This window comes from Anser brachyrhynchus (genome assembly GCF_964034855.1).
Source record: "Anser brachyrhynchus genome assembly, chromosome: 19".
NCBI lineage: Eukaryota > Metazoa > Chordata > Aves > Anseriformes > Anatidae > Anser > Anser brachyrhynchus.
This window is the reverse complement of record NC_137712.1, coordinates 4,705,606-4,727,487: the sequence shown is the minus strand read 5'-3', so window position 1 is coordinate 4,727,487 and position 21,882 is coordinate 4,705,606. Positions and strand designations below refer to the sequence as shown.

The 21,882-nt window shown below is 41.3% G+C and overlaps 2 protein-coding genes and 1 long non-coding RNA gene across 6 annotated transcripts in view; 1 reads left to right on the top strand and 2 right to left on the bottom strand.

Annotated features, from left to right (window-relative positions):
* Positions 1–1,886: 1,886 nt before the first annotated feature.
* Positions 1,887–13,358, bottom strand: GBGT1 (globoside alpha-1,3-N-acetylgalactosaminyltransferase 1 (FORS blood group)). 2 transcript variants are annotated; one of them, XM_080561382.1, is made up of 8 exons: positions 13,003–13,358; positions 11,989–12,108; positions 10,854–10,966; positions 9,821–9,883; positions 8,485–8,535; positions 8,351–8,386; positions 6,146–6,280; positions 1,887–5,703 (listed from the first exon to the last, which is right to left on the bottom strand). In XM_080561382.1, the coding sequence occupies exons 3-8, from the start codon at positions 10,913–10,915 to the stop codon at positions 5,025–5,027; spliced, it is 1,026 nt and encodes a 341-aa protein (XP_080417508.1). In that variant the 5' UTR covers positions 10,916–10,966; positions 11,989–12,108; positions 13,003–13,358; the 3' UTR covers positions 1,887–5,024. The 2 variants fall into 2 exon arrangements, with proteins under 2 accessions (XP_080417508.1, XP_080417507.1); XM_080561381.1 differs by lacking the exon at positions 11,989–12,108 and having other exon boundaries at positions 13,003–13,357.
* Positions 6,303–21,882, top strand: part of LOC308180179 — a 20,229-nt gene continuing 4,649 nt past the window's right edge. Inside the window, exons 1-3 of one of the 2 annotated variants that reach the window (XR_013940790.1) lie at positions 6,303–7,631; positions 8,589–8,784; positions 20,741–20,837. This is a non-coding gene — a long non-coding RNA (uncharacterized lncRNA). Of the gene's footprint in view, positions 7,632–8,588; positions 8,785–20,740; positions 20,838–21,882 lie in introns of those variants that run through there. The other variant, XR_013940789.1, reaches the window with a different exon arrangement.
* CCDC180 (coiled-coil domain containing 180) overlaps positions 13,394–21,882 on the bottom strand; it is a 24,419-nt gene continuing 15,930 nt past the window's right edge. For both annotated transcript variants that reach the window (XM_080561372.1, XM_080561373.1), the window contains exons 27-37: positions 21,646–21,725; positions 20,713–20,842; positions 20,073–20,147; positions 19,717–19,783; positions 18,810–18,951; positions 18,277–18,437; positions 17,333–17,470; positions 16,162–16,273; positions 15,813–15,918; positions 15,169–15,307; positions 13,394–14,001 (exon numbers count right to left, since the gene is read on the bottom strand). In XM_080561372.1, coding sequence (XP_080417498.1) covers positions 13,852–14,001; positions 15,169–15,307; positions 15,813–15,918; positions 16,162–16,273; positions 17,333–17,470; positions 18,277–18,437; positions 18,810–18,951; positions 19,717–19,783; positions 20,073–20,147; positions 20,713–20,842; positions 21,646–21,725 — 1,300 coding nt within the window. In that variant the 3' untranslated portion in view covers positions 13,394–13,851. The remainder of the gene's footprint in view (positions 14,002–15,168; positions 15,308–15,812; positions 15,919–16,161; positions 16,274–17,332; positions 17,471–18,276; positions 18,438–18,809; positions 18,952–19,716; positions 19,784–20,072; positions 20,148–20,712; positions 20,843–21,645; positions 21,726–21,882) is intronic.

The following is a 21,882-nucleotide window of genomic DNA, read 5'->3' as shown; positions in this document are numbered from 1 at the left end:
AGAGCTGCGCTCGAGAGGCTCCAGTGCTCATGGCTTGTATTTATGAGGCCGGTGACATGTGGCATGGCCGGGTGATGTCAGGAGAAGCGGCGGCGGCGAAGGCCATGCAGAGGTGACACGGAGCCAGGCGTCGCTCCTGGCTTGGGGGTGCGGAGCCGGCCACCCCCTCCTGGGGACCCACTGGGTGCCACCGCCTCCAGGAGCCCCCTGGCCTGGAGCCACCGAGCAGGAGGCAGCAGCGCTGCCAGGGGCACGGCAGGAGTTGGGGACACGGCACAGCCCATCGCGCCCGACCGTCTCACTCCTGCGTGGCTTCGTGCCAGCAGAGCCGGCCTCTGGGCCAGGAGCGCAGCCAGGAAAGGAAAAGGTGCTGCGAGGGCCCTCTCCCTGGCACTAGATGCTGCTACAGAGCAACATCACTCTAATTATAGTAACAGTGTCAGCGCTGAACGGAGGGGAAAATACATATTTCAAAAGGCCTATAACTGTAATTTGCCGCAGGCAAAACTCACTTAAAAAAAAAAAAAAAAAAAAAGCCCTTTTAGAAAGTCATTTGTACTCATCTGGCTTACTCTAAATTGGCCCAAGGTTCAGCAAAGGGACAAGGTGGGCAGACACGCACAGAGATTTCTGGTTCAAACTGCCTTTCTACTCGTATGGCGATATACCAGCTTTACTTGAAACAGCAACATTTGGTGGATCTATGCTTAATCTAAATATAGCCCAAGAAAAGTCAAGCGAGTACAGCAGCACGCTTGCATGTAGATAAAGGAGGGAGCTGGGTGGGTAGGCAGACCTTTAAAAGTCACTCCGATGAATTTTGCTAGCGATGTTTTCCTAAATTATGTGATGGTGTGGATCAGAACCGCAGGGCTGGGGATTTAGCGTGAGCAGAGTGCAACCCACTCACAGACTCTGCTCCGGTTTCTGCTGTCCCCGAGGGTGCCCGTCACCGTCCCTGTCGCTCCACCTGCAGGGCAGCCGTTGCTCTCTGCGTGCTGGGGATCCCACGGGGACTCGCTGGGGCACTGAGGTGGAGCAGAGCAAGGGGAATTCAAGTGAGAAAATAACAGCCCCGGTGCCTGGAACTACCCTGGGAGATCAGAGCAAATCCTTGCTTGGTGTCTCATTCGCTAGTGAGGGACCGAGACCCTGTGCGGACACAGACAGGGGACAGTACCTTCCTGGAAAAGCCACAAGGGGAACGGATAAAACAAAGGGTAGCAGAGTAAAACCAGGCGCTGTCGCAGAGCTTGCAGCCTTCCAGCTCCTTTCCACCACCATGCTGCTGTTGCTGCATTAAGCTCGCTGGGTGCATCTGCTGTTTTTCTGCTGGTTTTGTGCAGGGGATGTACCTGCTGTTCTTAGCCTTCCTTGGCCCTGTCTGCCAAAGATCATCCCAGTCCCTGTCCCCCAGCCAGAGGAGGTTTGCCCAGATCTGTCCTTTTTTAACTGCCTATCAAAGTGGGCATTTCTGCTCAGTGCTGCCAGGTAACACCACCTGTGGGACAGCAAAGGAAAACCAAGTCTGAGTTCAGTGCAAATGATTCTTGTTCTGCTAGGGGGGAGAGCAAGACGTCTGACCCCACTTCAGATCTTTTTCTGTAAGTCTCTGTTTCTTTCCCCCCCTCCCAGAGCAGTTTTTCCTTTGTGGCTGAATGCACCATGCAAGTCATCGGCTAGGGCAAGGAAAGAAAAAGCCTGTCAGATGGGTTCTTAAATTAGATGGACAATGAATGATGAGTCTGTTCCAGTCAAACAGAAAGGGACCGACGGAACAAGGGGCTCTTGGGAAAGCAACAAGCTTCTGATGGGAGACTTGGTTACGGACAAACAGGGCTTGAGTCAGAAATACCTTGAAAGCATGACCAGGTCCCCGGGCAGCATAAATCAGCTGGTGATTTATTTACATGTGCCGATTCATTTCTGTGCAGTACCGTATGTATGTGTCCCTAAGTCCGAATTCCCCTGGCATGGGGATGTGTGAGGTGGCACTGTCCCCTGCGGTGAGTGAAGGCAGACCCCCCCCACACAGAACCAGTCTGTTGCTTTATTACTCCGTGCCTCAGTTTCCCCACAGAGCAGCGGAGGTTGGTGGGAAACTCAGACCAGCACGTAGGTCCCTGCGTGTGCCACGGGTGTCAGGCTGCACAACCCAACCGAGAGAAGGAAAGCTTGCTGCTGGTGCTGGGGGAGGGGGATTAATCAGCAGGAGGCGATGATGACAGAAGTCCAGACTTTCATTAATTAGAGGAGGACATGAGCTGATTCAGGAAGCATCCCCCACGCTGCACCGGGGAGCGTGTTCCTGCTGTCACGTTCTTCTGCTCCCTGGAGACAGAGGCACTCTCTAGGTAGCGCTCCAAATCGCAGCCCTGTCGAGCAGAACGGTGTCATGCGACAGAAGACCTTCCCCTGGGGAGAAGCTGCGGGCCTGCCAAGAGGATGAACGTGTTTGGCACTGCACAGATGAGTCCATCGCTCTGCCAGTAACAGGGGGAAGGTCTGGGTCTTAAATCCAGCCAAAAGGACACACAGGAAGCAGAGCAGGAGACCAAACCTTTCACGAAAGATTTTTCAGAACACATACTCCAGAAACACCTCCTATCGCACATTTTTTTGTGGTGGGGAATTTCCTCTCATGGTGGATTTGGTATAGACTATGAATATCTGTACAGGAATCCGAATCATCCAGCATGGCAGAAGGAAGTTCAGTGGCTGAAAACACAGACCAATTTAGAACAGAATTAAGGCACAGGAGGAATTAACCATCGGCACAGCTGATCTACGGGCTTGTGGTTTCTGTATCACTTGAAGTTTTTATTGGGTCTGAATGCTTTTCTAAGAGATCTAGCACAGCTCAGCCACGTATCGTGAGCTTGATACTGACATCAGGAGATAAAATTATCTGGCCTGGCCTGTGCAGGAGATCGGACCAGACAGTTCCTTCTGGCTTGAAAAGGAATCCATATGCATATATATAGTAACTGGCATAATGAAACCCTAGTTTCAGTCATGGGCTTTGGACACTATTGTTTCACAAACAGAAAATATTCAGTATTAATCGTGGGTTTGGCAGGAATACGTCCTTTCGGAAAGATTAGGATAAGGAGCTTTCTTCACCCTTTTGGTCTAGATGAGGTTCCGTGGTTACCAAACACAGACATCTTCGCAGCACAATCCCTTCTGGTTTGGTTATGTCGGAGGGGTGTCGTCCTCCAGCACCACAGCGCTCAGAAAACACGATAGGGCAGATCCTCTGATGGAGAAAGCATGAAGCAACAGCCCAGGCTGCCTCTAGGGGTCTGGGGCTGGAGGTGCTTTGTGTACCTTACCCCTATTGTGGGTGCTGTGAAAGGTTTTCCAATGAGCCTTCTGCAAGAGGAAATGCCTGCAGCGACACGGGCCATTCTCTGCCTGCTCACATAGGGCTGAAATGGGTAGTTCAGTCATCTGCAATCAATGGTGGGGCCCTGAAGCTTTCAGTACGTGATGCACTGCCACACAGCAACTTTCTCATGTGAAGAGAAGCAAGTACAGTCAGGCACCTCTTCCCCATTTTCTCTCTCTCTCTGCCAAATGAGCCTTTTTTTTAAAGAAAAAAACAAAAAAACTGTTCCCTTAGAAACAGCCAGCCTAGCCCTTTCACCCCTGCTTCTCCTCCCTGTACTGTGCAGCATGGCAGCAACACCCAGCTCTGCTCCTCTTGGCTGTTCCCTGGGCTCTGGCTGCCTGCTGGCATTAAATGACCACAGCACGGACGTGCACCACCCTTCGGTAGCATGCCCAGGAGCTAATAGGGGAGATATTTACAGGCAATGCACTGCAGCAGGGGAGGCGGCACACAAGCCTCCATGCCGTGACCTCAGCTGATAATCAGTTATGCAGCTGTTGGTGGCCGTTCCCCTGCGTTTGGTCATCACCCACGCCTCTTCACCTGAGTGAGCTCTCAGGCTTTTAAGGCTGCAAACCACCTGGTTCGACTTCTCGTCGTATTCATGCAAAAGAAATGTTAACCCCAGCCTATTTCCAGCTCTAGGCTGAACCCACGGTTTAACTAGCTCATTTCATTATGAAATGAAATCACCCTGCTTGCTGGAAATGCACCAGCTGTTACTGTTGGTTCCAACGACTTCTAGCCAATTTATTTCACAGAGCTTAGAAAAGTTGGAAAGGACTGAAGCAACGGATAAGAACATGGACCTCCCATACCAGATTTTCTGTGTTGGAAAAGATTACATAATCCCCAGAGACATGCGAACGGGGGAAAAGGTTCAGAGCACATCTGTGATTGGAACAAACCCAAAGGAGTTCAGTCTGGGTCTGAACTGTGCCAGTTCTGTCTAAATTCAGGTCTGCAAAACACAGACTGGAATTTGGAAGATGGCTGCTATGTGAATCCACACGATTTGTCCTGTCAGGCCAGGATTCTTACTGGCAATGGCTGGCACCAGCCCACTGCCAAGAAGGCCCAAGAAATCCTGCTGCACACTAATCAGGTGTAACCTGCTCTGAGGGCAAGTTTCTTCCTGATCCTGACAAACATTGTGAGTTTAAACCACAGTACATGAAAATTTATTACCCTGCACATTTTGTTATTATTTTATTAAGTGGAAAGTTCTTTATGTAACTATGTCTTTCTTTCTCCACAGCAATGTAAAACACTGTTTTGATCCTGCCTAAGTTTCTGTAAGAAAAATACTCAGGCAGTGACATCTGCAGCCCTGCTATAAGGACAGCCTTAGATTTGACAGCTGGCCTTTTTGATAGCTTTTTGTGTGCTGCAGCCTCAAGTGGAACACCTGTATTTACAAAGATTAGGAAACCCAGAAACCTTTCCATTCTCATCTCCGCTTCGGCTGCTGCTTCTGAAACGCTTTAAGACTCCCAATCTCCAGAGAAAATATACACATGTTCCTTTCTCAGTTTGTTCACAGTGCGACCAAATATTCACAGTGGGGCCTATTCTCTGGGAGCTAATATTCAGTGGGTTTGATCATGTGGAGAACATCTGTGAAAGGATCTCATATCTCTTTATAGTTCTTATCCACTGTGGAAAAGCGTATGAGGTGAATTTCAGGGGGCTTTGGCTTGCTGTCATCCCATAAATACTCTGGAGAGAGTACTTTGGAGGGTTTGTGGGAGAGAAAGTGTCTGTTGAGGTGGCTTTCTTCCTTCCAGGCCGCCATGATTCCGTTGGCTTTGTCTGTCAGGATCGTCATGTGGCAAGTCTTGGTGAACTCATAGACCTTCCTGACCAGACCTCCAAACACGGCTCCTCCATAGTAGAAGTCCCCTTCTCCATCAGGGATGTAGGCTGCTGAAGAGCTCCTTCTCTCATACGGGAACTGGCTTCGAGGGACGTTAAAATAGCCAGGGTGTATGGCTGCTACCATGTCACCCAGGGTCTCAGGCCCCCAGGCGTTGCAGAACACCATGTCAATGTGCAGGCAGAAGAGGTAGTCCACCTCCTGGTGGCTCGTCTCTGCTATGTGCTTATTTATGGCCTCCATCCTGCGCACGGAGAACTCCTGCCAGCTGGGGTACTTCTTGACAGGGACAATGACAAATCTTCGACCAGGTTGCAGCTGGACGTTGGGGATTGTCTCAGCGTTGTCAGTGAAGATATAATAGTTCACCCGGTAGCCTTTCATGAAATGTTTCTCTGCTGACTCCAAGAAGCGGCCCACGAACCTTGTGTATCTGTACGGACACATAGGAATAGCACAGCAGAGACATGGGGCTGCATGGTGGATTATAAAGGGTACTTTAATGAGTGAAGACAAGAGATGAAGAGTGTTGACTAGCTATTGCTGCAAGGATACATACGCTACACATGCAGTAAAGTTCTGTGGACAAGGAATGAGTGGATTATCCCTGCTTTGACCAACCAACCACCTATCTACATATCTTTAATTCCCAAGGCACCTGCCAGTTCTTTAAAAATCTTGACCACACTTCAGGTATCTTGGGTGCTGAATCGTCTTATAGGCTTGTATGATTATGGCCACAGCACACAGGCATTAAAATTTACTACAGATTGGAAGAGACTTCAGCTCTGCTGAGGACAAGAAAAACCAAAACAAGCTTTCCACAGAGGAAGAACATCAACCCCAGAGCCGTGTCCCCTGAATGGTTCACTTACTTCCCAACAGCAAAGGCTGTTACCCCTATGGTGAGATTCAGTGGCCGGTAGGCACTGTCCAGGATCTCAGGACTGAAGGTACCGTCCCAAATGATGGGGGCCAGCCATGGTGTGACCGTTAGCACATCCTGACGCCTGAAAGAAAACAAAGGGAATGTTAACGAAATGTAGCTGCTCCCTTTGGTTTCAAGCCCAGTCAATGGGAAAGAAGCACCGAAGAGTGTGTCAGCATTAACTTATTATGGATGGTATTTTGTTCAGGTATTTTCCTGCACTCTTATTTAATTTCATAGAGCATAGACATTTCAGTTCCTGGGATGAAATTCAGCACTGTTTACAGAATTGTAAAGAAAAGTGATTGTACACTAAAATCTCATTTAAGTTTATAGGACTTCTCTGCTGAAGAGAGTTTAATGACCGCTGAACACACAGAATGGGAAGCTACACGTTTGCTATCACTGATGAAGATAGCTACTTATGAATTAATGCGGAAGTAACAATATAAAAATTACTATAGAAATATACCCCATTGTCATTGTATTATTAAAACACAGCTTGTGGCATGACAGTCTATTTTTCCAGTATTTATATATAGCTTTAATACATTCAGATATAATTTGAAATTCTGTGTGTGAGCCATCATTCAAATGTGTAACAATTATAGAAAATCCTTAATATTCTTTGTGTGTGGGTGGTGGAAATTTTCAATATACTTGCAGCAGAGTCCGACTATGCCCAGTTACAGTTATGCAATGCTATTTCGGCTTTCTTCCTTGTTTCCAGAGTTTCCTACCTTTTTGATTTTTTAAACAGGATGTTATTTACAATGTCCATTTTACCCTAGCCTGTTCACATTTCCACTAGACCTGTATCACCCTGCTAATGAAATTTGTCACGGCCACATGGTGGAGGACCACACTCGGAGGCCAAAGCAGCCTCCCATCTGGCGCGCTCCCAATAACAGCGCAGGGACCTGCGCGGAGCAGTTTGATGCCTGAGGTAGCGGTACGCCTTCAACCCACATCTAATACTTTAATTCTGTGAGAATGTGAGAATAACAAGTTCACTCCCTCCTATAGTAATGCATACGATTAGGAGATGAAATCACACGAGAAGAATTTGGTTTGTATAAAATGTATTAACTCAGCTGTTCTCCTTCTGGGTTAATTGGGGAGGGGGTGAGGACACGGCATAGAGAGAGAAAAGAGAGGGGGAAGAAGGAAATCTATGTTGTTTTTTCTCTAAATAGGGCTCTTTTTTCATCGGATCTGACAGAGCTGCCCTGGGTTTCCCGATGACTCATTTCCATGGTATGCACCCACTCAGTGCACACGAGTCAACTCCCTTCAGAAAACACAGCACTAACAGCTACATGATACTCTCCGCGTTTACTTCAGTCCCTGCACGAGCTGATTTTGCACATTAATTTATTCCAACGTGGGGGAGAGAAATATTCGGGCCTCGCACATCCCATCAAAACAACAAGGTAAAAACCTTGCTACAGGGAGCGTTTATTAATGTGGGTCAGAATGGTGGCTGCTGAAGGGGAGCTGCTAGAGGTAAGAGTCGGGTCATATGAGCTGGCCCAAAGGAGGCTGCTAACAAACACGAGCTGACAAGGAACATTTGCCTAAGTCACATCTTGGCTGCTGCTGCCTGAAGCCTTCCATGTCTGTTTAAAATCACTGGTTCGACTGCCTCTCAGACAGACTGGCCTTTATGAGTGCCTGTAATTTGTTCCAGGGTAAGATCCAGCAGGTTAGCCAAAACCATTGCTGAAGGTCATACAAGGCACTTGCTTGATTTTGCCCTGAAATGGATTCAAAGCTCACCCACAGCTGGTTAAAGCTATCGAACAGTTCCAGAAGTTATTTATTTCTTACTGTCTTCCAGCTACTACGTCTCCAATCTCAGAAAGAGTCCTTGGCAGCAGCTGTGTAGGCAGGCTGAGTGTGTGCTAATGTATTAACTGGGAATTTACGGTAGGTATGGTAGCAAGTGTACAGTGACTGTGCTCAATCTTAGAGTAGCATAGACAGCTATAAACATATACATGCAGTTAGGCTTCTCATGGAACAATGTACTGTTCAGTGTATATCAGAACTTTGAAATTTTGAGTGCTACAGAGCACCCGAACCAAAGTCAGCAGCTCTCTAACTTGCAAGAGTAAGAAACAAACAGCAAAGTTCAAAAAAAGAAACTTACTTTGGGGCCAGTACTCTTGGCTGCTGATAAAATAATCTGCAAAAAGGAAGAAATATCCACTGAATAATACATGAATATGCCTGGAAGAAAGGAACAGCAGTTTAAAGGTCAGGGAATGAAAAGCCATCACTTACTGGGGGAAAAGTTGGATCGGCTTCTCTTCTGTGTATTGGAGTTTCATGGAGCTGCATGATGGGGTGGGAAAAGAAGGAGATTGTCATGTTTTTTCTTTAAACAGGAACCAGGTTTAGCTTCAGGATCTGCTGGTGTACTGACATCTGACCAAGTTCCCACTCCAGCTGCTGCGTGCGCTTCTCTGCCCGGTGCAGAGAGTTAGGCGCTGCCTGCACACACCTTAAAGGGCTGCCAGACAAGTAACAGCTTTGATGCAGAACCAAACAGCGATGGGGAGATGCTGGCAGCTCTCCAAGTCTGTGAGTAAATCAGAGTTTAGGGGTCAAAAGCCACGTGCTTGCTGGGGACTGCCAGTGATGGTCATGTATGCGTTTCATTCCCCACACACCTTTTCCTGTTCACCTGGAGGGCTGAACTATCTGAAATATGTCACACTTTGAACAGAATTCAGAGAAATAACCTTCTTACAAGGCACCCTATTTTTAATGGCTTGGAATAATTTAAATACCTCTATAAAAGATCGTATTTTCTATTTGCATATCTCTGTTGTGTTTACAAGGTCAATAGATCCTTATAAAGGATGGGTAAACCTGCTGAATGCCGTGTTATGGCTGTGGTCCAATATGGCAGTGAAGTCAGCCTAAATATCTTGCTCTTTCACAGTACAAATTCCTTTTATGCAGCTTTGAGATGGCTATTAGGATTCATGCTAGGTCAGTTAACTTTAAATTAGTTTGCATCACGCAGTGAAACTGACTCCTTAGAGTTTTCTGGAGAAGCAGCCACCCTTTCAGTTTGTTCACCACATAGTCTCAACTGCTGCCATAACACAAGTAAATTCTTAAACGGAATTGAAAGCACAGATCATACGCTAAAGAACATGGTTAGGAGACTAATGCGTTATTCCTAACTCTGCCAGAAATCCTTGTGGCCTTATGGGATCTTTCACTTCACCTCTCTTACTTAAGTTTCTCCGTCCAGCAAGGTGAGAGACTTAACCCACATCTCAAAGCACAGTGAGATCCTGTGTGTACATGTGTACGTGCGTGATTACACCCTGATAACGAACCCAACATTAACCTGTTAGTCACAGTCTGTGACACACAACAAACAAGACTTCATCCAAGCTGTACAAACAGAGCTGTACTGAAGGGGAAGCAGACTAAAGCAAAACAAGTTGAATTGTCACCATTTTATTTGAAGAAAGTGACTAATTATAGATTCATCTTTGCATAAAATAAAGAACAAGTGACTACTTGGTAATAACTGTCAGAGAAGTACAGCTCTTGTAACAGTGATCTATATTACTCGTTACATATAAAATGTGAGACTTACAAGATTTCAGGGCAAGGAAGGTAATAGGGGAGGTAGTGCACTTTCCCATTCCCAACTGTAATCCTGTAAGTGATAACGAAGAAATATTTTAAGACAGGCAGCATTGAAATATATCTTTCAGGTATTTTCCAAAATACTTTCAGAATCTGGCGTAGATTTTGAGAAGTAACTCTAGTTAACTGCTTGCCTCCTTTAAAAAAGGGTTAAAAGGAATCCAGAAGCATCCAGCTTGAAACGTCAGGACTAAATATTACTATTTACATCAAGTGATTTACAAAATGTAAAACTATGTGTTTTCAAAAATTGTACACAAATGGAGATTCACAAGGCAATGTTCAAAATGGATAAGTATGCAATATATACTGATGTGACATATAGACACTTTCTGAAACTGTTAAATGCTGTCTTAATTTACATAACAGACGAACAGGTACATAGGCTTTTGTCTACTTTCAGTTTTGATCACAACCTCTATGGCTTCTTATATAGGATCACTTCGCTAGTGGTGAAATACAACTGCCCACAATGTGAAATAACAACAAATTGCAACATCAGAAATACAGTATGATTAATAATAATTTAATTTGATTTTTTTCAGAAGAATTTACAAAGCATACTCAGGAGTCAATGTCCTCCATGTTACAAACATCTTCCATGTTTGAAAGGTACAAGCTATCCCTAGTTACCTTGGAGTGAGTTTAGACCTTTTGAAGAGACAGATCTTAAGGTCTGAAGTGAAAAGTAACTGGAATGTTCTGTACTTGAACAGTTGTTTGTTAGTCAGACACGGTGTTAGCTGCCCCATTTGGACAAAATTAGTCTTTTCCTCTCTCCCTTCAGAGGCTTATCCCCCTACTACTGTTACTTTACCCGTTATACTAATCATTGCTCTTTCTTACAAGCTGTAACAGGCACTTCCCATAAAATGCACGGCCTGTATTTGTTATTCTGCTGTTATGCTTTTTACTATGGTATACTTATAGCCAGGAAGCTCATGATTTAAACATGATAAAGCTCGTTAGCAAATGCTTACCAGATAAGTGTGATAACAACAGATAGACAGACAAGAGATCCCACCACTTTCCTGGAAAACATCTCTTCTAGAGTAGAAGGAAAGGCAACTTCTTACTTCCAGCAGCTTTCAATCTGCAAAGAACAAAATAACAAGGGAAAATCAGTTACAAATACCTCAAAATGAGAGAAACGTTGATTTTTTTCTTTCATAGGAGCATAAAGTTCTTCAAACAGCTTCAAATTAATTCAATCTTTCTGAAATCAGATAGCTGGAACGAGCTAGACAGCTAGAGCCATGCTGCTTAGTCACTGAGGTGGATTATGTAAAATGCTTGAGAGGTCTCTCATTTCAGCGAGAAACGAGCACAGTTATAACCGAAGCGGGAACCTTTCTGAACTGATTCTGATTTCTGTATGTACGTTATGAATACATGTTCTCTATGTATTCATCTAAATCACACACCTTTGCAATTTAGTAAATTCACCTGACTGAATCATATCAGGTGATATGCAGGGCTAATACAGCTGTCATTTTGGCTGATAAACTCCATCTTTCACTGCCAGAGACAGGTCCTACGGAAGCTGCATGTAGGAGGAAGGTAAACTGAGGTCTGATACCAGCAAAGAAACTTTAGATGACAATAACACGTATTAGGTAATGATATTTACTTACTGAAAAAAAATAAATTAACTACTCCTCTGTTTTCAGCAGCCATAAAAATCAACTTCCCCCAGCTCAGCTGTCTAACCTTAAAAGCTCAGTTTAATCCCTTTCCTGCTCACAAGTGTGCAGAGCAGAGTTCAAACAGCTGTTTTTCAATTTGACATTAAGAGCAGGCAAGACATATGATGGGTATGCAGCCTATGCCAGCACTTTACTGCACTTCCCATCAGGCTTCTTAACATCTTCCTATTCAGGATCTGCCTTGCTGCATTTTGGGTCTGTGTTTTTTTATGACAATGATCATGCACCTGGGGACTCCTTTTACGTATCTGAAGACTATGATGTTTCCTTCCCTCTTCTCTCCCTTGAATCAGTCCACTCTCATAAAATGTGAGAGTAATCCTGCAGAGGCCTCACCAGTACTGAGTAGAGCAAGATTACCCCCCTTGACTGAAATACTGTGACAGTTCATCCGTTCCTCTACACTTGCCTCCTCTGCCAGAGCACAGCACCGGTGGTGATGTTCAGCCTGTATCCAAATGCACTCCACACATCTTTTGTGTGGAATCTCTCCTAGCCAGGTTTATGACATATAAAGCCTTGTAATAGCCTGAAAATGGAGCATAATTCCAGGTAGTCCATTTGTTTTTCTAAATCATCAAGCCCTGAATTAATTCTTCTTTCCATGGTCCTTGCTGCCCCTCCCAGCTGGACACCACTTAACAAATTTCATAAACATCTTCTCAAGTTTTCTTCAAAAGCATAAATGAAAATATAAACCAGAACCACTTTGCAGATAGGCTCAGGAAATAAGGATACCCAGGAGACTGACCATCCTCCTGCACTCATTGTACAGACTGAGAGCAGAGAACTTGGGTAATGGCAAAGGACAGACAGAAGAAAAAAAATATTATCCTCAAACCGAATGGTAAGATTAACACAGAGAAGAAAAAAAAAAAAAAAAGATGTGCATTCTGATTATTTTAGTGTGATTTCAGCTATTTTTAAAAGGCTTTGTGTATGTCCATATGCCTTTGCAGAGTAGACATCTAATTGCTCAGGAAATGCAATGCATATACTTTTGAAATATTGCATCATTAGGAGTGCAGCTGATGCATTCTCCTTTTGCTTCATTTTCTCTGCTGCAAATCTTCAGGAACACCGGAGCCAGATGAGTTCAGAACATTTCCTTGCATCTAAAACCATCTGTGACATTTACCATATTGTCCTAAACTGATCCACAGCTCTAGGATTCATAATGAATACAAACAAAAATGAAATACACAGGGTTGCAGTTAATAACAGGATTTCCTAACAGAAAAATGACTGAATGTTTTTTAAATAGTTATTCATGTTTCTCAAAGCTGTTCAAAGAGTTTTTAAAAGAAATATAGTTGAAAGTTACTATATTATGCATAAATGAACTTGCCTGACCTCCCAGAACAAAGCAGTATATTATTTTCAAGCCCTGCTACAGAAAGTACTAAAAATTGCAGATAAATACCTCATTTGTAGACCATTCCATGGACAATTTTCTTTGCAGATCAACTCAAGTTTCTAAACCTGTACTTCAGATTTCTAGAAACGAAGTAAGCAGCTCTGAGTACAGAATGTAAAAAACAGTGTCATTCAGAACGTGGAGAAAAGACACCCACAGGAAGGCCATCTTCTGTGCTGAAGAAAGTTTCCTTGCTGGATTCCATCTTAACACAGGCTGCCTTTAACAATTATAACCTAAGGCTGTGCCATGACAGACCCAATCAACCTTGCCTGAGTCTTGAACGTGGACTTTAGTCGAAACGCACTGCTGGGCTTCTAGCTGTGCAGGTTCTCACGTTCCAGCTAGCACCACAATGAGTTAACTTCAACTGAGAACCGACTGTACGGAGTCTACGTTTCATTTACAGCACATTCGTCAGTTTTTATTTCAGGAGGGAAAAAAAAAAAAAAAGATTCTTTCACCACTGCACTTGCTCAGCGCAACAGAAATAATAAAAATACAAAATTCCGTTGAACCGTATCTGTAACATCTCTGACGTTAGAACAAACTTGTCTGTTCACACCAACAATGAATTTGAACATAAGTGTGCGTGCCAGAAACACTGCTGCAGGACTACAGTAAAATGCAGCTGTAAGTACATACAACTTTGATCTGTTTAGACCAGTATTTTTCAGTAACAGAAAATTAGTGAACAAAAAACAAGTTAAAAAGAGAACAGGGAGAGCTTGAATAAGGATGATAATGTAATTCACCATTCAGAAAGCAACTTACATTCCTCAATTACTCCAGCAAAGATACAGTATGATAACTTTTTCTCTGTTAAAGAGTACTTTTATTTGTTGAATAAGAACATTAACAAGATTTGGCTGATAACATATAGAACTGCTTAATCTTCTGGATGGACTGTTTCCACCAGTTTTCCCAATGCTGAACTGCCACCAGCTGAGATGTACTTTCTTTCTTGATCTGGGCAAAGTGCTGCTCAAATTTACATATGTATTTCTGTAGAAATAACAACAACAAAGGACAAAATTAGTAGTAATAAGACATAATTTTACTTTGCCTAATTCCAAGTCCTATTCAATATCAGATGATTGCATGCAGGACACTTATTTTCTGCCTTAGACAATAGAAATATATGAGCAATGACTTATTCATTGCCTTCTTCTGTGTTCATTTTAAATACTTCTGAAATTCCACTATCTACAATATTTAAATTTTTATAAAATGCAAGATCTTCATCTCCCTTCCATTAGGCTCCTATGATTAAAGAGATACCTTCTTTAGAGAAGAGAGAGGAAGAGGCGTGCATCTCGAAAAGAATGTACTCTGACTCTACCTAGGACTTTCTAAGTTATCATTATGAACTGAATTATTACAAAGCTGATAAAAAGGTACTTTACCTAAACAAAAACTTGTGAACTACCACAAGAAACTCAAAGTACCTTTATTACAGAGTCTGCACTACACATTCAGGAAAACATTACTGTGGCATGTATTTACTATATGCACACAATCAGTACTCTACCTTCACTTCGGAAGTGTACTGTGACCCATAACTATACACATAAAACACTCATGCAAATGTATAGTTTTAATGGTGTTTGCCTGTTGACTGTGTATTTTATGTTTCCCTATTAAAAATATATGTTTTTAAAATGAATTCTCTTCACTAGGAATAAGATTAATTCCAGGACAGATGTGTAAACACCAGTAATTTATTCCAAAATGATTTATCATAAGAATACTCCCCTAATTGCTGGATACTACTGTTTCACAAGCTATAGCTAGTGCAAATCAGAGTCTCAGCTGTATTGAAATGGCATTGTGTAGATATGGTGACAGTAACTACTTTCTGAATTGTGATGCTGGTGAAATGCATTAAATTTCTGACACTATCCGTGCTTCTCTGCTAAAACAATTCCTCAATGTAACGTATCTGAACGAGAGGGCTCCCTGAAAAACCAACTGTCTGCTTTTTGACATCACAAAGAAATGGACAACGGAGTGGATTTCTATACATGGTGAATATGACTTTAATGTCTGAAACTGCTACGTGTATTAAAAACATACCTAGCTATAATTTTAATCTTAAAACAAACAAACCCACAACAGTAACAGCCTCCCCCCTACCCTGCACTTCATAACAGTCCTTTCCCACAGACCAACCTTATATACAGCATCTCTTGCTTCTACTGCTGCTATGTGGCCCAGCGTAGTCTTTGCTGTTGTAACTGATGCAGTTTCTTTGCAGATAATATAGTCTGAATTGTCTGTAAGAGTGGTCATGGGTATTCCTGGCCAAGTCCTTTAAAAAAACAGATCAAACCAAAATAAAAACCCATGAGAGAGAACGTTAGAATAGAAGAGAGCAGATCATATTAGTTCATACAACATATTTTAAATGTAAAAGATTTTTTTTTAGTACGACTTTTTTCTTTTAAAGCCTCCAAAGCTCTGCACAGTAAATAGAATCCATGTCTTCTGAGTGAAAATACACAGTATACTCCACAAGTTTGAAAATGGTCAAGTGGTAAATAGTGGTAAGCAAAGTGACACAGCAATAAAATTTATATTAAATTGCTTTACAATATAATACATAATTCACATTAATCTGGATCGATCGCTATTCTTTCTTTAAAATCATTACCCATCCAACCTGCCCCATTACTGGCTAAATGACCTCACTAAAGACAAGCATATTATTCAGCAGTTTTAACAAGTGGAGCAAAAGACTTACAAGGACAGTGTCTGATGTCAGTTTAGGGAAGAAAAAATTGAATACAACACTGTTCAGCATCTTCAAATATTACCTGCTCCCACGTTCAATTAACTGTTCAGCTTTGCAGATTTCTAGAGGAAGTCCAGCTTCTTTACTACGGATTAACATGGATGTCTTTTCCCTTGGTGTTTCACTATCTGAGAGATAATATAAGATACACTCAGCAGCAACAAAACATGGGCAGTCATAATATTGTTTTGAAGTATTTATATACAGCTAGATGCTCTTCACTTTCAAGAAATAGCTTTGCATTTGCATTCATGCAAATTTTTCCACTGAAAGAACTATAGAATACAAAGGTCTCCTCTTTCTAGGGAAAGTCTTCTGCAGTCTTTGAGAATGGAGTATTACTTTCAACAAGCAATTTCATCTTTACTTACTCGGTACTTGTATGTCATCAGTCGTGATACTTTCATCCAATTCCAGAAGCAGCTTTTCTGTGAAGGCAGCTAGTGCAGAAACAAAGTTCTGAGCACACTCAATAGCACAGTCCTGTTGGGACATTGGATACAAGTGAAAGGAATTCCTTTGATAATTTGATCTCATCTCCTTTTAGTTTAGCTCCAGAAGAACTACACAACTCTCCAACCTTGATGCTTTGCAACAGCTGCAGATCACAGACATAAGGTTCTCAATTGCACATAAAAGGATCTAAAAGTGTTTTTCTGCAGTGTTCTCAACATTACTTGATTACCTAAGATAACGTATAAAAAGTTATAGAGTTCTGGGTATAGTTGTCCTGTAATTGTATATTTGGGTTGAGCATTTAAACCTGATAGAAACAGCAATCTGTAAATGCATCCTTCTGCCTGAGCAAAGGCCATTTTGGAATTCAGGTACTTTGAGCAGAAGTGCTTTCAACAGATATTATTCTGAAAAAGGTTATGTTTGTTTCTGTGTGTGTTTCAGAGCTAAGAGGAGGAAGTATTACTTAGCAATTAAAAAAAAAATAAAAATCTGCAGACAGTATAGAATTTTCAGTAGGTGGCCTGAGAGAAATAATAGAGCTTTACTGCTGGAAAACTGACTTTCAATAACCCTAGATGATGGAGCAGGAAATGGGTGTGGAGCAGGAGTGTTTTGATTCTTGAGTGTCTCCTGTAAAGTTTTGCTTATTCGAGTTCTTCATCTTATATGGAGAAATGCCAATTACTTGTGCTAGTGAAACGCACACAGAAAAAAACCTTCCAGGCATCTGTCTTCTGCAAGTAAAATAACTTAACCAGAGGATGTCACTGTTACTCTAAATGTAGACTCATATCCAACAACTCTACCAGTAAAAGAGGTCATCACTTACTCAGTATGTTCTATGAGTGATACAAAAGATCAGTTAGATCCACAACAAATCGATGTGCTTGTACATGCACATATGCGTTTATGCATATATCGAACTAATGCTGCTGACACATAACTTAAAGATACCATGTGAACACTAAAACTGAAAACATTTTTCAGTTTACTTTTGATGCAGAAGAAAAAAACTATCCAAAATCTGTTCTTTCTAAATGCAACATCTATCAAGCTCATATTCAGCCATGGCTTTATAGTTACCCTAAGCATCTCTGTGTTGAGATGAATAGCATCAGCTTGGTCTTTTTGCCTTTTTGATTCCTCTTGGCACAAAGCTTCCAGCTGAAGTAAGTTGTCTGGATGCCCCAGGGAGGGACATAATTGATTCTTGTGCACCACCTTTAAGTAAACACATAAGAATGCTTTCTATAATGAACGTGCAATTGAGTCATAATGAAAAAGTAGTAAAATCAAGCATTTTATGTCACAACATTCAGAAAGAAAGAAAACTTGGTCTATTCCTAGGCTGACTAAATAAACCTTGCAGTACAGTATATAACAAATTGTCTATCCGCTGAAGAACAGGGCCTGATCTCACCTGGTTTATCATTTTCAAGTCATCACAATTAGTAATGCCTTTACCAAGAGGTGAACATGAAATTTTTATAACTTGATATCTGTATTTTTCTCCTGAATTTAACTTAATACTCAGAAGGACAAAATCTGAAAATACTAACTTGTAACGTTTTCTGCATGCTCTCCACTATGATTCTGTTATCAGAGCTGATATTACTGAACAAAATATACCTTTTTAAAAAATACAATAATGATATTTCATTGTCCATATGCAATAGTACCTACAAATGAGATAGGCATCAACGCCTATACTGTATGAACTGTATAGCCATACTACAACGTTACCAGCTCTTAAAAAATTTAAGACCTAAGAGTCAAACCACAGAGTTGTAAAAGATTATAGAGAGGAAGCCTAACGTTGGAAGCAGTGAGAGAAAGGACTGAGTTACTAGAATTACAAAGTTTACAGTAGAACTGCAGACTAACTGCAAACACAGAAACAAAATCTGTGATGAGGTCAGCAGTGAGCGATTAAGCAAACAGTGAGAGTAATAAAATGAAATTTTATAATTCTGATGCGTTTAGCATTGTTTACACTGGAAGCATTCCAGTATGTCCAGGATACGTACCTTCATGCACTCCCACTCTTCTAGTTGCTTATTGAAGAGGTGCCGAATGTTACCAGTGGAATTGCTGAGCTTCTGCTCATGTTCTTTTAAAAGACTATCAACTGCCAACTGAGAGACGTAAGGGAGTTCCTCTTCAAACAACTTCAACTGATCCTGAAATTCTTTTTGGAAAAGGTAGGGGTGTTTATGCAACACAGAAGCAGTCATTGTAAGAAAAGAAAACCCAGCCAAGTTGAATGTACAGTGCCAGGATCAAACAAGTTGGAATTTTCTCTTTCTGCCCCTAACAGCCCTTTTTCTAGGTCCCATGATTACAGAAACACACTTGCCAAAAGATGTTACCCTGTATAGATCTTTCAACTTAGTCCAGGGCTCTTTTGCCACACTCCTTGTAGTCAATAATATATTAAAGAGGTTATTGGCCCAACTTCCAGTATTTTACTGGAATTTAACAGGAGTTTTTCCACTGGGCTACATAATTCTTGATTCATTGCAATTTTCAGTGAAATTAAGTCTTAACTGTATTAATTTACCTTTAAGACAGGAGTTGTAGTAATCATCTGTCTGACTTTGGTATGACAATAGATTCTGTCTGAACATTTCCGCACAGTGTTCAAATGTCTCTGGAAGATCTTCAGGCATTGTCATTTGATGCTTCTCTTTTTGGTAGAACTCCTTTCAGGAGGTAAAGGTAAAACAGAAAAGGGGTTGATAACACATTCAGATAAACCACACCTACACATATAACAGTAGCAGGGATATATAAGGCTGTCAACCACCTTCTTGAGATCAGTTGCCTTCCTTTGCCTGCACTGTATCAGGAGCTTTAGTTTTATTGCCTATCTGCTCTTTGAATGGGTAGGGTTTTTGAGACTGCAGTGCAGCTTAATTGCCAATTCTGAAAAGATATCAGTCCTCTTACTACTGTACTGCTCTTAACTTGGGTATATGTATCCAAATATTAGTTATTAAGATGGCATTATAGTCTAGCAAGTCCTAATAAGGAATGTTCTGATTATAGATACTTTTAATGATGCTTCAGTATACTTATGGCTATTTGGAAAAATCTGTTGAAAGGTGGGTATGTGTCACAGCTTCATGCTGTTTCAGTCTGATATTTTCTCTTGATGCCATTAGAATGAATAATATTGGAATTGTCTTGCCTTTGCAATTGTTCTCCTATGCAACTAGATATGGGTGTTTGTGCTTGTCCCTGTGTATTACACTGCCCCAGATTCTAGAATGCTTAGCTGATGTTTATAAAGAACCCTGTAATTAAAAACACTCTGTGTCAAACACTATTTAAAAACTAAATGCACTGGTGAAGAAAGTAAAGTTTTTGGATGGCCATCCAAACATCATAATATAGTTATAAGTTATTTAGCTGACAAAGTAGATCTACAACAGCAAAAATGACTGAAGAACATTTTTTTTTCTTACCTCAGCAAGACAGAGCAAGTTGTTATTACCTGTCCAGAGAATATTCATAATAATCCCCTTAAAAGTACTGAAAATAAAAAAGTAATAATAAAAAAAGACAATCATAGTGTATAAAGATCACATTGGCAATATTTACTGTTTTTCGAATCTTTTGTTCAGGTGCATTTTAATACATTTTTTGGGGCATATGCAAACAAATACTCTGAATCATAGAATGATTTGGGTTGGAAGGAACCTTAAAGATCATCTAGTTCCACCCCCTCCCCTGTCAAGGGCAGAGATAGGTAGGGTTGGTTGGTTCCCCCCTCTCCCCAGCACAAGCAATGAATTTCTTTCTGTAGATCTACTTGACTTACTCAGATTCAGGAGGCTTCTCTCCAAATATTTGGTATCTCTTATCATTGAGAACTGGTCTAGTGTATTTCTGTATGCTAAGAAGGCAAAAAATTAATTTGAAACTATCCACAAGTCATTTGCTTCTCTCTACAATTTTTTGAGTCAGTCATGTGATGGATAAGAAATAGAAGAAAAATGTGAGAAAATGTAACTCCAAAACTAGTATTACATGAAAATATTTTTGGATGAAAGAAAAACATGATTCTCTCCTCAGTGGCTTTTCAAAAGCTTTCTGTTGTTTTCACTATTACACTGGCTCATTTCATCGATCTGTGGACCAAGCTGAAGATATACTATTTAGACACTGGACCCCCAAATTAAGCCATATTCATTTAAAAGTCTATATTCTAACAAATTCACAATACAAATCGACAGCCAATGAAACAGGAGAAAAATGTTTTTCCATCCAAAGTCTGAAATAAAATGCAGAGCTGATCACGAGGACATAAGTAGGGAAGAGATTCCAAATTATAATCACAGGTGGAAAGAAGGCCAATACAAATAAGCATTAAGAATTTCTCAAAGAACAGGCAGCGTACAAAGTTTAGGTAAATTTCTGCACAGGAGTAATTTTAAGTGAAATTTCTTTTCACATCTTACCTTCCTCTTGGCATCTTTTTCCTAATAGATGACTTCTTGGGGACACGAGCTGCATACCTGTAAGCAGCAGAGTTCTGAGGACCTCCATCACGTACATTTAAGTGAGAATTCTTCGGTGTGGGAAGAATTGCTTTATATTTAATAAGAAAAGATGAAGAACGTTGTATAAATGACAACTGAAGTCTTTCTTACACAGATATGCAGTTTGCATTCTCATTTAAAATGCTTCCTCACAACATTAAGAGGACAACTGTAGGAACAATCATTTCTTACAGACAAAACTGAAGTACCCTAGCAGCTGTGATAGTGATAAAGACTGTCCTTTGAGGCATGAGCAATACAACTGTGATATAAAATATGTGGTAGGTGGGATGGGACTTAAAACAAGATTAATTCAAGGAATAAAAAGGAAAATGAGTGGGCTACATCCATAGTCTTGGCTGTGAGGGCAATTTTGGAATGCAGAAGGAAAAGTATTTTTGGAAGTAGCTGGTGGAATCAAGCTCTGGGAAAGAGAGATGAGAAAACAGGAACATTAGGACAGGAGCAATTGGGGTTACCTCTGCACCCATCTTTAAGTCAATGATAATATAGGACAGAAAACTCCTGATCCCCTACATATTTTCATGACATCTAATTCTTTTCTCTGCCTTTTTACTTTTGCTATAACAAATACGGGTACTTTGCTACTTCATTAAAAAAAAAAAAAAAGAAAAAAAAAACACTATCTCTTTCTGCAGCTTTCATTGGTTAAGATCCAAAAATCGTCATCTTATTGCAAAGTAAAAACAGCCAAGATGAAAGTTAGGATGCACAGTCCTCCCACAGCTAGCATGTAAGCCAGTGGCCTGGAACAAGCTGGACCTGCTCAGTAACATGTTAGAAACTACAGTTTAGATTAATGTAAATAAATTAAAAGAACTGCTAGCATACCTGGTCCTAATGAATGTGAGAAAACATTTCTGTCCTGATTTCGGTCTGAAGATTTTCTCCAGGATGACTTAATTCTGAAACTAAACGAAGAGCTAAGTGGCTTTTGAATACCCTGCTACAAGTTCTCTACTCCCACCAGGTAATAAGTGCAGCTAAATTTCAGAGATAATATTCAACTGCTAGGATTACGTTTACAACCAACAGTGCAAATATAAGTATATAAGTACCTTCATGGGG

What these genes read in the sequence shown, in the direction of transcription:
- GBGT1 (XM_080561382.1), bottom strand. Translation starts at nt 10,915, where the DNA reads ATGTTTTCCAGGAAAGTGGTGGGATCTCTTGTCTGTCTATCTGTTGTT. An exon ending in GTTGTTATCACACTTATCTG is followed by an intron (nt 9,884 to 10,853) that starts GTAAGCATTTGC and finishes TATCACTTACAG; the next exon opens with GATTACAGTTGGGAATGGGA. An exon ending in CTTCCTTGCCCTGAAATCTT is followed by an intron (nt 8,536 to 9,820) that starts GTAAGTCTCACA and finishes CCCATCATGCAG; the next exon opens with CTCCATGAAACTCCAATACA.